The following is a 12,627-nucleotide window of genomic DNA, read 5'->3' on the forward strand; positions in this document are numbered from 1 at the left end:
GTTTGTTGTATTGATTGATATAAGAGAAACTAGACACTTTGTTTGTGGTCCGCACGGGTCATATAACTAGTAATGAGGTATAGTATAACGTCAGTTACCAAACAAGAGTAATGAGGTACTTCCTTCGTCCCAAAATATAAGCAAAAAGTGGTCAACCAAAATGAATGTATTTGGACTAAATTTTTAACCAAATACATCCACTTTAGTTGACCACTTTTTGCTTATATTTTGGGACGGAGTAGTATAATATAACACTTAACCGCACATCCCATGTGGCCACACACACACTATTTTATTTATTGCTTTTTAATTTCTTGTCCTTTACTTTATTGTTATTTATTTTTATTAAAAGTAAAACTCTTTTAAATAATCAAAGCGAATGCAAAACACTTTATTATTCTAAATTCCTAAGCGAAACTAGTAATTTTGGCACAATCTCTGTGGAGAACGATAACTTATCACGTTATTACTTGGTTGCGATTCTGTGCAATTGCAGAGTCACGATTAAGTTTTTGGCGCCGTTGCCGGGGATTGTGTTTACAAAGTCATTAGCGTAGTTTAGGAATTATAAATTTTCAAAAATAAACAAAAAAATAATTTTTTAAAAAAAACCCGTTCTTGCAAAGATTAAACTATCGGACGATTCTGGCTAGGCAAGATTTGGTACTTAAGCGATCCTAATGATCCAACTCTTTTACATGGGACTCCTTGTGGTTGAATTATTGCACAAAAGAACAACCAAAAATAATACTTAAAACTCTGCTGCTAAAGGTAATTACCTTAGTGCATGCAGGAAATAGATACAAAAGTCGCTGAGTACGATCTAGAACCAAAAAGCATCTAAGAGCTAAAAAGAAAATAGAAGCTATGGCAACACAACCTAGACGAACGATGGGAGACTACTGCAAGAGATCCGATGCTAAACAAATATCTCCTGGTTTTCGACCAACCAACCAGTCAACTTTGACATAAAAGGTAACGTTCTAGCAGGACTACGAGAGAACTTGTTTGATGGAAGAGCTAACCGAGACCCATAAGACCATATCATCCGGTTCTTTGAGACCTGCTAGATACAAAAGGTGCCAGACTAGATCACTGAAGATCAGAAGAAGCTACGACTGTTTGCTTTTTCTTTAACGGGTATGGCGAAAGAATGACTGCAATGCTTACCCAATTGAACCATCCAGACGTGGAAGGAGCTGGAGGATAAGTTTCTGGAACACTTTTTCACCCATAAACATTTCCAAAAGAGAAAGGCAAAGATCATGAATTTCAAGCAATATGAGAGTGAGACGCTAGGAGAGGCTTACAAATGCTTTCTCTCCCATTTCTTATCTGATTTGGAGAGAAACAAAAATCATGGTAGGTCCCATGCTTATTTAGTGTGTCGTATCAATAAGGAGAAATGCATACTTTCTCACATACTTCTCTCGCATCTCTCTCTCTCTCTCTCTCTCTCTCTCTCTCTCTCTTGTTTCTCTTGTTCCAAACACAGCCTAAAAGACAAATATATGGAATTATAAAATGTAAAAATAAATGTCCCATGAAATTGACTTAGTTGGCAGGACATTATATATGCAGAGGATTGAGGTTTGAACCTCGATAATCACGGTTATCTACTTTAAGGGTGAAATTTTAACCATTGAACTACTTAACAAAAAAAAAATGTTAAATAGTGTTGAAGCACTAATTAAGCATATTAATAAGTGAATTTTATTTTAAAATTTGTGTGTTTGATATTTAAATATTTAAAAAAGCTTTTCGAAAACATACAAATTGAGATTTCATGACATTTTTTTTCGAAAACATACTTAATAGTTAATACTCATTTTGAATAATGGGCTTGAAAAAAAAAAATTTGAGGTCTCGGGTCATGTTTGCCCTCCCTCGTAACGGGCCTGCATTCGAGCAAGCCCATATTTTAATCAGGCTTTGACGGACCGTTCTAAAAAACTCGGAAATAATTCGGGCTTGGATTTTTAAGACTTAAACCCAAGAAAAAATCAAACTTGACGAGATGGCCCATCCGAGTAATCCATTTTGACAGGTCTAGTTGGACGAGAGAAGACGATCTTAACCCTATGTAATAGTGGGCCAAGCTCGACATATGAGCTCAATAAAATTTAGGCTTAAATGCAGTTTTGACCCCCCAAGTTTCATAATTGCTTGATTTTGGCCCCCCGCGTTTCAATTGCTTGATTTTAACCCCCTATGTTTCACAATTGCTTGATTTTAGCCCTCAAAGTTTCAATTGCTCGATTTTGGCCCCCCAAGTTTACCCCCTTTTGCATTTGCTAGCCCCCCGTTGAATATTTTGATTAAAAATTGGTTATGTAGCATTTTAAAATTAAATAAGTATTTAAAAATAAATAAATAAATTACAAATTGTTTTTTAAAACTAAATTATAAAATATTTTTCTTATTATATGTAGTTTGTAAAATAATTTTGTTATATAAAAAAGTAAAAAAACATTTTATGAACTATTTTTTAAAAACTTTGTAAACTTTTTTTTAAATAAAAAATAATTATTAAACCTTTTATTAAAAAAAAAATTAATACATTTTTATAAAAGCAAATATTATTATTTTTTAATTTTTTTTAATTAAAACATATTTTTAATTTTTTTTTAAAATGTCACATAAGTAATTTTTTGTCAAAAAAGTCAACGGGGGCTAGCAAATGCAAAATGGGGTAAACTTGGGGGGCCAAAATCGAGCAATTGAAACTTGGAGGACTAAAATCAAGCAATTGTAAAACTTAGAGGGTTAAAATCAAGCAATTGAAATGTGGGGGGCCAAAATCAAGCAATTGTAAAACTTGGGGGCCAAAACTGCATTTAAGCCTAAAATTTATATCATATCTTACAAAATTTTACTAATTTTTTTTTTTTTTTGACAAACCATTTAAATTTAAAATTTATAAAATTATAAATTAAGAAACTAAAAAGGAAGCTAGAGAATTAGTAAAGTTTTTGACGGGCGTCATCACGGGTACCGTAGTCCTAACGTCGATCGAGTAGTACACTGCCTCATTGTCCCTTCCGTATACGCATCTTTACACATTCCCCGCGCTCATCGCTCTTTTTACAACACTTTCCTCTCATTTCTCTCTCCGACCTTTCATCAAACACCTTCTAGGTCACACAATGAAACCCGAGTTATACGAAATCTCAGACGACGAATGGGAAAATCACTCTTTCAAACCCTCACGAGTTCTCAAACGACCTCGCTCTCCACCGCCGCCTCTCGACTCCTTCGCTTATAAACCTCTTTCGGAACCCCAACCCGAACCCGTTGCTTCCTCCGACGACGATTGCGTCGAAATCAATCACATAGCCGATAATAACAACAACACCACCACCAACAACAACAACTTTGAATGTCTCGATGATTTAGAGGATGCTGATGTGGATGATGTTGAAGCGGCTCCAACGGCGAGACCTGGAAGGAGGTTTATAATCGATGATGAGGATGAGGAGGATGCCGGAGGCGTCGGTGATAATGTTGATGTTGAAGTGTTTGATATTGATTCAACGGAAGATGAAGTGGAGGATGCGATTGATGAAGGGAATGAAGATGATTTGGTTGGTAAGGCTTTGCAAAAGTGTGCGAGGATTTCTGTGGAGTTGAAGGGAGAGTTGTTTGGGTCTTCTGGAGTTGCTTGTGAGAGATATTCTGAGGTGGAATCTTCTTCAGTTAGAATCGTTACTCAGGTTTGGTTTTTGGTTATGATTTGTAAGAAAAATTGGATATATATTTTTTTTTGTTTCTTTTTTTAGAGTTTTGGTTTTGAAGTTTGATTTAGTGATTTTAAAGTGTTTGTGGGGGTTTTTGTAGGATGATGTTGATGTTGCATGTGGTTCCGAGGATTCGGATTTTCAACCTCTGTTAAAGCCGTATCAACTTGTTGGTGTTAATTTCTTACTTCTGTTGTATCGGAAGAGAATTGGAGGAGGTAATTTTTAAGGTTTTTGGTTATGCTTTGGTGATTACAAATGTTGCATGTTTTGCTTTCTTATTATTGCGTTTTAATAGAGAATAGAATCATGGATTTCTCAATCTTGTAACTACATGTGCTTCATTGCATTCATAGTCGTGGAATGACATGCTTGCTATGTGTTTGGTGTTTGCAGCTTTTGAGTTTATGTTAATTGGAATCAATAGTTTTGTGTGTATAGTGTCACTGTGATTTTATTTAGAAGCTTTGTGGTTTTGATTATGGTAGATTATTTGTGTTTTAAAGGTTAGTATGGTTGTCATGAATCTCGTGATTCACTATGGTTGACTTTTGATTTCATGTTTCACACAGCTATATTGGCAGATGAAATGGGCCTTGGCAAAACGGTTCAGGTGTGTTTCCTTTTTTTGTTTGTTTATTTCTCTATTTTTGCTTGTAAGACTTGACTTTTTAGAGTAAGATATGTGTGTGTTTTTGTTTTCAGGGAATCACATATTTGAATTTGTTGAATCACTTGCACAATGATTCTGGTCCACATCTTATAGTTTGTCCTGCTTCTGTTTTGGAAAACTGGGAAAGGGAACTAAAGAAATGGTGTCCATCCTTTTCTGTTCTTCAATATCATGGAGCTACACGCACAGCATACTGCAAGGAGTTGAACTCTTTGTCCAAGTCAGGATTGCCTCCCCCATTTAATGTTCTTCTTGTGTGTTATTCACTTTTTGAACGGCACAGGTTCTTTCCTCTATACTTTTGTGCTACTTATATGACTTTTTTCATAGGTTAATTGTAGTTTTAAAATATATATTTGCTCTAGTGCACAGCAGAAAGATGATCGTAAAATCCTGAAACGTTGGAAGTGGAGCTGTGTGCTGATGGATGAGGCACATGCTTTGAAGGACAAAAATAGTTTTAGGTGGAAAAATCTGATGTCTGTTGCTCGAAGTGCGAACCAACGCTTGATGCTGACAGGGACACCACTTCAAAATGATCTACATGTATGTATTACTTATGTAGCGAATGTTATTGCTGCAATGTGGCTATTTTTTCATTTAACTGTTTCCTGTTATTGACCAAATTATTGGAATAATTTATTCTCATGCAAAATATCCATATGTTTTGGCTGGACAATATTACACTGTTATTTACTAAGAGCATTTTTGGAAACTTAATTAGCTTTTGAAGCCTGATACAAATACTTACCTTCTAGTCTGCTATATCTTAAATCTCTGACATTACATAGTGGCATAGTGCTTATGCACTGACTGTGACTATCAGCCGAAATGTTTGACATTTCATTATTTTAATTGTCTGTGTCCTGTTGGTTGGCCTCAGCAAAATTAAAATAGGATCCTCTCCACTGGTAATGGACTTCCTTTTAGTGTAGCCCACCATATATCCTTTCCCGCCCTTGTGAGATACACCTTCATGGGAGGCTCATGACTGGGCCCCTTGCGTTACTTTTCGTAGAAGAAATGGGTGGATGGGATGCCGGATGGGACTAAGCATATGTTTGGAAACTTTTGAAATTGTGGTGTTACTGCACGTCAACCCTGAAGCAACATATAGGAGCTTCTTGAAATCATGTTAAAAGGTGCATTAGGATGTGGAATTGGCAATTGACACGCTGATTCAAACATGCTATAAGTGGAACAAAAGTTGAGGGTGAATAATCATTTAGTCAGAAGAGTTGGAGTGTTATATGTTTTGACTTGGAGTGTTTTTGAGAGAGGTGAGTTGGTTTTTTTCAGGTTTGAGTATTTGAGAGTTGGTTTTCGGTGTTTTAGTTACATTTCACAGGTCACACCTTTTTTATTTTTAAGGAAAAGAAGCAAATTTATGGATTTTATTTCCTGCAGATTTTTAGGAGGTTGTCTCTGCCTCTCTGGTTTGGGCATCTACCTAGGGTTTCTTTCCGCATGTTTTGAACCTTTTGATTCGGATGACTGTGCTCTTCTCACTAATTTGCCTTCTCCACATGGCTGCCATGTTCTCTAGATCCAAAGGCTTTTTGTTTGGGTGGAATGTAGAAACCCACAGTTTATGGATCCAATGGCATGAGATAATTTTTTTAAAGTGGGATTGGTAGGTGGGTATTCAATTTCCTCAACTCATCAAGCATCTCCTCTAGTTCATTTGTTTCTCTTCAGGTGGGAGATGGTTGTAATTGACTTTCTGCACTACTGGATTAGTGGTTAAAGGACCATTTAGTTAGTTGAGAAATTTCTGACAGGAACTCTAATTTCTTCATGAAAATATGGAGATTAACCACTTACAGCAGGGGAAGACCTCTTTAATTTCCCTTAAACTGCAGTGCAGAAAAAGCATAATGAAAAATGATAGGCAGTGAAAGACATTGCAGACTCTCAGATTCTCACATGTCACTTTCCCCACTTTTCCCTGCTACTTTAGATATCTTTTATTCACATAGTGAATTTTCCGCTTAGCCTTCACAATACTGTCTACCTGCACACCAGACATTATTGCTTGCCTAACAGATTTCTTCATTAGCATTATATTTTTATAAATTTAGAAGGTTTTAGATTAAAATACTAGAAAATAGGTTAACAAAACTGTTGCGCTTATTGGTTATACTATATCTGTAGATTATTGATCTCAATGTTGATGTATTGTCGTATGATGAAAACTTCCTGTTTTCCATACATATTATATCATACAGTTCCTTTTGAAAACTGTATGGAGATACACAACTTTGATATTATGTGCGGATAATGTATTTACATAGTAACTGTCAGGGAAAAACCATCTTGTCTTTTATATTATGTGCGGATAATGTATTTACATATTTACCAAAATCTCTGTCATCTCTATCTGTTAGTTTGCTGGCACTAATATAAATGTATTTCCTGAAGTAAGCCTTGTCTTGTCATGAATTTGTTGCAGGAGTTATGGTCTATGTTAGAGTTTATGATGCCTGATATTTTTGCTTCTGAGGATGTTGATTTAAAAAAGTTACTAAGTGCAGAAGATAGAGATTTAGTTAGTCGTATGAAGTCTATCTTAGGGCCATTTATTTTGCGGCGTCTGAAATCTGATGTAATGCAACAACTTGTTCAAAAAACACAGCAGGTATGATTGTTACCTTTTATGCTGATTTCATCGAGTCGATATGCTCCTCATCTTCAACAAATCTTTTTTTTCCTATTTATTATAAACTTGTTATATACTCCCGCCAGTCCTAATTATAAGAGAATTCTGAAGTTTTTTTTATGGGAAAGTTACCCTCATTTAAAATGATCGCCCTTTTAGTATTTGCAAGTGTATTTCATGTCTCACAATTTCCCATAAGGGTATATTTAGAAAAGTATTCAAAAGGGTAGTGTAATCACTAAGTTAATTGGTTTTGATGTTTTTTTGTTTTTTTCTCTTATAATTGTGACCAAAGGTAGTATTGTAAAAGTTTCAGTGTTACTGCAGGTTCAATATGTCATAATGGAAAAGCAACAGGAACATGCATACAGGGAAGCCATTGAAGAGTATCGCGCTTTTTCAAAAGCTCGGCTAACAAAATGTTCTGATTTGAACTCAAAAAGTATTCTTGAAGCTCTTCCTCGACGGCAAATAAATAATTATTTTGTTCAGTTCCGGAAGGTTCTTGCTTCTGTACATTTTTATATTTGACTTAAAATCCAGCTATCTTTCCTCTTTGGATTCCTATAACTCTATTCATTTTGTGATATATGTTGTTCATTCCTATTCCAGATAGCAAACCACCCCTTGTTGATACGGAGAATTTATAATGATGAGGATGTTGTTCGCTTTGCTAGGAAGCTGCATCCTATAGGTGCTTTTGGCTTTGAATGTACCATGGACAGAGTTATAGAGGAGCTTAAAAGTTACAATGATTTCTCCATTCACCGGGTAATCTTCTACTCAGAAAATGCAATGTCCTTGCTTATCCCCATATAGTTGCATTTCACCAATATGTTCAATTCAAGTAGTTCGTTAGATTTTGTTTTCCTTCTCCATTTGAAGTTGTCTGTTGCAATGAAGTTCCAGGGTTACTTAACCCTACTTGTCAATAAAACGAGATGTTAGTTCAATTTATAGCTTTCAGCTGGTAGCTAAACAAACTAAAAATGGAAATTAGGTGCTATAGATCTCCCCTCCATAGCAAGGTACAGGGAAGAGTTGGACTCGTTATGGTATTTGCACGTGGAGAAAACTTATATAGCCCCACCCTTTGTTATGTAGGCAGCTTTTTTAAAATTTTAGAATTCCACCTTAGTGCTTAAGAAACTCTTTAGAGTTAGTTTTTCCCTTCACAAACCCAGTACTCAAAATGCAAAATCTCTGTTTGCCAAGCATTCCTTCACTCCTGCTTTTCCAGTCAGTTCACCCCATTTTTCTCAACACCCGAAAAATCGATTACATCCTTCTGTCTCATCTGATTGTGACAGGTTTTGTGTTTAGCCGAGTCTGCAATTGTTGATCAATCATATAAATGTTATGGTACCATTTGCAAGTTTCAAAGTTGTGACAACAATATCAATTCTAGTGTAAGAATAGTTTTTCTGAACAGGAGAGCATATTATTAAACTGTGATGTTTGGAGATGCTAAACAAAAATTGGTTTCCAGTGGTCAAAATGAAACAACAGGGGCGGACTCACTACATGCTAGAAATGTAGAGTGAATGAAAAGGAGAAGTAACGGCACTTCAAAATATCCTTCTGATGGTTTCTCCTCTTTCTCACTTAAAGCACTGCTATGCACCTATAAAACCAAATTAGGAAACATCCAATCTTGCTGTTTCCTAGCAAGATATGAATGGTTGATGTAATTCGAGTCTCGATCCAGTTATGACTGGAGGAATTTTTGGTACAACAATGGAATATTGGAGTCTGGGAGCCTTGATATTCACGACAGGCTCAATTTTCTGGTGCCGCTACAGAAAGTTCTGACCATCTAGTTTTTTGGTAACTCGATGACGATGAGAGAATTTACTTGAGCTGAACCAGGAATTGTAATAGAGGCATGAGCCATCTCTGGCTGCTGGAGAATTTAGATTCAGCTTAAAATTTTTGAATGGAGGAGTTTATGTCGATCCTGTGGTGTTGTTCTAGGATGATGTTTTTAGGGAGAGAGCATTATGATCTAGGGATCTGTACCATATTAAGTTTCTCTGAGTAATAGGACCCAATTGAGAATAGTTTGCCAAAATAGTGACACGGGAAAATATAGAAAGGGAGAGAATTAGATGACGTGACAAATGGTGTAGGTCTAGCCAAGTTTGTTATAAGGGGTTGTGGAGAGAAGGGGATCATGGAGTATCATTTTACGGTTAGAACCTATAGTGTTTGGGCAGAATATTTTCTCTTCTCTGAGGAGCTTTACCTCTGGGATTACATGGGTGAATTCTTCTGTAATATACATACTGTTTATCACCATCAATACAAGTTCTGTTTTAGTCAATTTCAAGAAAGTGGGCGTGTCTTCGGGAATGCAAATGATTTGTGTTGTTCTCACTATGATTCTAATACAAAGATATAGTGTTTTTTACCAAGTGTATATAACTAACAGGATCAGTTATGGCAGTTAATACATCTGTGCAACAGTTAGCACAAATAGTTGTAACTGTATATTTAATAAAGAAATAAATTGACTGGTTCCATACTGCTACCTGGCCTGTATACCATCCCAACATGGGTGTATTTTATTGATTTCTAGCTACTATTGACTATTTAGTCAATTTAGGTTTGCTGGTAATCATCTCAATAGTATTCAACAATTCCTTCATCGATGTTTTTGGCATGTTACGTTTTCTGTTACTCATCCCTAGGTGTAATCTGATTATTATACTTGCAAAAATGTTGCAATCTTTAATACAAGGTTTTACAGGCATTATAATTAATGTAACTTCTTGATTATTGTTGTTTCTGCTTTCTGCATATTGTTGGCTTAAATTTGAAGCTGCAATTTTTTTTTTCTTTCCGATTTGCAGCTTTTACTTCATTATAGTATCAATGATAGAAAGGGGATCCTTTCAGATAAGTATGTTATGCTTTCTACAAAATGTCGGGTATGGCTTTTGTGACTCAATCTTGTAATTGTCAACTATACTATTTTTGCATAGTTATTTGCCGGGCATGCTGAGATTGAACTACTACGTGTATGATATAGGCTTTAGCAGAGCTTCTTCCATCACTAAAGAAGAGTGGTCATCGTGTCTTGATCTTTAGTCAATGGACATCAATGCTTGATATATTGGAGTGGGCTTTGGATGTCATTGGGTTGACCTACAAACGACTTGATGGAAGGTAATGCATTTTATGATGTTAAAATATTTCTTCACAATCAAATGATGTATATATTATAGTATAAAAAACATGAATAAAATGTATTATAGTATCCATAATGGTTATTTTGTCTTATATATGCCTAAAATGACCATGATTTAGTGTTTTTAAATAACCCAGATGTTACAGCTTTATGAGAAGATTCCACAGTGCACAAACCGTTGGCCTTATTGTTGTAGCACTTAACTGCACAGACACAACATCCCAAAGTGAAACCATTTGCAAAGGAGGTGAACGATTCTGAGTCTCAACCCCATAGCTCATGGCATAAACAAAGCCACGGAAGAAACCCATTGTTGCCAGTTTGAAATGAACCCTACGGGCCAACAAGATGAATGAGCCCAACTTTGGTGAGCCAAAACCTAGTTCAGTCTCGCCCACAATTCGGTTCTAGCAAGGGGACCTAGTCCTACCACCCTTCCCTCTTCAGTAGTCAATTTGTCAAATTTTCCGCATTGGAGTTATGGCATGGTGAATTTTTTGTTTTTGTTAGCCATCCCATTGGCCGAAATACCTAGTATATCTGCCATTGATAACACTTAATAATTTGAGTTTGATAACCTTGACGATATCATTGTCTTCTTGGAAACAGACCTAGAATTAGTTGTATCATGTTCTGGTTGGGATTGGGTTTTGGATGGGAACCTTTTTCAAATCAACAACCAAACATTGGATCTTGAAATCTGTCTCAACATTCCCAGAATTACGGAATCAAGTCCTGAACCCAGTGCCACCTAAAGGGAGGTCAATTTTTTTGGTGAAAGGTCAAAATTGTTTACCACCAATGTGTTTCACTCACCTTCCTCTTAATCCTTCCAAACTTTGTTTAGTCAATGTTGTTTCTTTGAATTCACCTGACAGATAACATTTGACAAAATTCCTAAAGTAACTCGTGCTAATCAAGTGGCTATAGAAGCGGTTGGAAATTCCTAAAATTAAATGTTAACTTTCTTCTGTGTTCATTTGACTGTTTCCTTACAGAAACACAATGTCACTTATTTCCCGTTTCCACCATTTTGTCCTACCTTGTTTTCTGCACACCTGCACTCTGATTCTACCTTCTGTACTTGATGCGAATTTGCATTACTTGTTCATTTTATCCGAAAAAAATTGTTTATGTGATATTTGTTTCTATGGTTAGAAAGCTTGTTTATGTGATATTTGTTTCTATGGTTAGAAAGCTTTTTTTTTTTTTGTGTGGGCAGAATATAGATGCACACCTTTAGGTTTTTTAGATAGAATTTGATGTTAATGTCCTTGTTCTTCTTTACCTTCTCAAATAATTTCAAGTTTTCAACTATTTTATACTACTATAGTATCCTGGAAGATTTTCAAAATCAAATATTTATCATCCAGTCACTAGAATGTGCACCATTTCAAGTATTGTTCACAAGATGCTGCTTTCCTTACTCATTACTATTTGACTTACAGCACACAGGTAGCAGAGAGACAAACAATAGTCGACACATTCAATAATGATACTTCAATATTTGCATGCTTGCTTTCCACTAGAGCTGGTGGACAAGGCTTAAACTTAACTGGAGCCGATACAGTTGTGATTCATGACATGGATTTTAATCCACAGATTGATAGACAAGCCGAAGACCGTTGTCATCGAATTGGACAAACAAAGCCTGTAACCATTTATAGGTATTAGTCCATTTTCTCCCTTCCCATTAACATTAAGAAAAGCACTAACCCAAGGTTTATTTTTTGGGGGTGGTGTGATACTAAGCCTCGGAACTTGCTTCTCTTTTAATGCTCTCCCTTATTGTTTTCCTATGATGCATTCCATTGCAGGCTGGTGACAAAGGGAACAGTTGATGAAAATGTGTATGAGATTGCAAAGAGAAAGCTAGGATTAGATGCTGCTGTTCTAGAGACCACAGAAGAGATCAAAGAAGGGGACATGCCTGAGAAGACCATGGGAGAGATATTGTCCGCAATTTTGTTAAAATATTGAGCCAAAGAAAACATTCAGTTTTATTCATCATCGGCTGTGTTCTACTTTTTCTCCTTAGGTTCGCACTTCGTTTCCTTTTGTACCGATCTTAATTATCCATTTAGAATTAAGACAAATTGGCCACCTTTGAAATCGGTACAAAAGACAGCTCGCTGCCCTAGAAATTAGTAAGATTGCCAAATTGATGTAAATTAAGTCTTTATTCATGTATTGATGACATGAATAATCTCTATAGGTAGATAGATCAATAGGAGAGTTAGTGTAAAATGGCAGAATTAGAAGCCTCTTTGAACAAAGCTCTTGATTCGCAACTTTGTTCATTGTTAATTGTAGAGTATTGAATATTTATACTTTCAAGTTGCAACTTTTTATTAGTATGTTTGTTCTA

The 12,627-nt window shown here is 35.8% G+C and overlaps 1 protein-coding gene across 1 annotated transcript; it reads left to right on the top strand.

Moving 5' to 3' along the window:
* The first annotated feature begins 2,928 nt into the window (after nucleotides 1–2,928).
* Nucleotides 2,929–12,627, top strand: LOC123910502 (protein CHROMATIN REMODELING 19). Its single transcript, XM_045961630.1, has 12 exons — nucleotides 2,929–3,713; nucleotides 3,838–3,955; nucleotides 4,310–4,350; nucleotides 4,443–4,693; nucleotides 4,776–4,956; nucleotides 6,863–7,048; nucleotides 7,397–7,570; nucleotides 7,682–7,840; nucleotides 9,922–9,999; nucleotides 10,101–10,237; nucleotides 11,708–11,926; nucleotides 12,077–12,627. The coding sequence occupies exons 1-12, from the start codon at nucleotides 3,147–3,149 to the stop codon at nucleotides 12,237–12,239; spliced, it is 2,274 nt and encodes a 757-aa protein (XP_045817586.1). The 5' UTR covers nucleotides 2,929–3,146; the 3' UTR covers nucleotides 12,240–12,627.

The sequence above is a fragment of the Trifolium pratense genome, linkage group LG1, assembly GCF_020283565.1.
Source record: "Trifolium pratense cultivar HEN17-A07 linkage group LG1, ARS_RC_1.1, whole genome shotgun sequence".
In the NCBI taxonomy this organism is placed as follows: domain Eukaryota; kingdom Viridiplantae; phylum Streptophyta; class Magnoliopsida; order Fabales; family Fabaceae; genus Trifolium; species Trifolium pratense.

What these genes read in the sequence shown, in the direction of transcription:
- LOC123910502 (XM_045961630.1), top strand. Translation starts at nt 3,147, where the DNA reads ATGAAACCCGAGTTATACGAAATCTCAGACGACGAATGGGAAAATCAC. An exon ending in TCGGAAGAGAATTGGAGGAG is followed by an intron (nt 3,956 to 4,309) that starts GTAATTTTTAAG and finishes TGTTTCACACAG; the next exon opens with CTATATTGGCAGATGAAATG. An exon ending in ATTTTGTTCAGTTCCGGAAG is followed by an intron (nt 7,571 to 7,681) that starts GTTCTTGCTTCT and finishes TTCCTATTCCAG; the next exon opens with ATAGCAAACCACCCCTTGTT.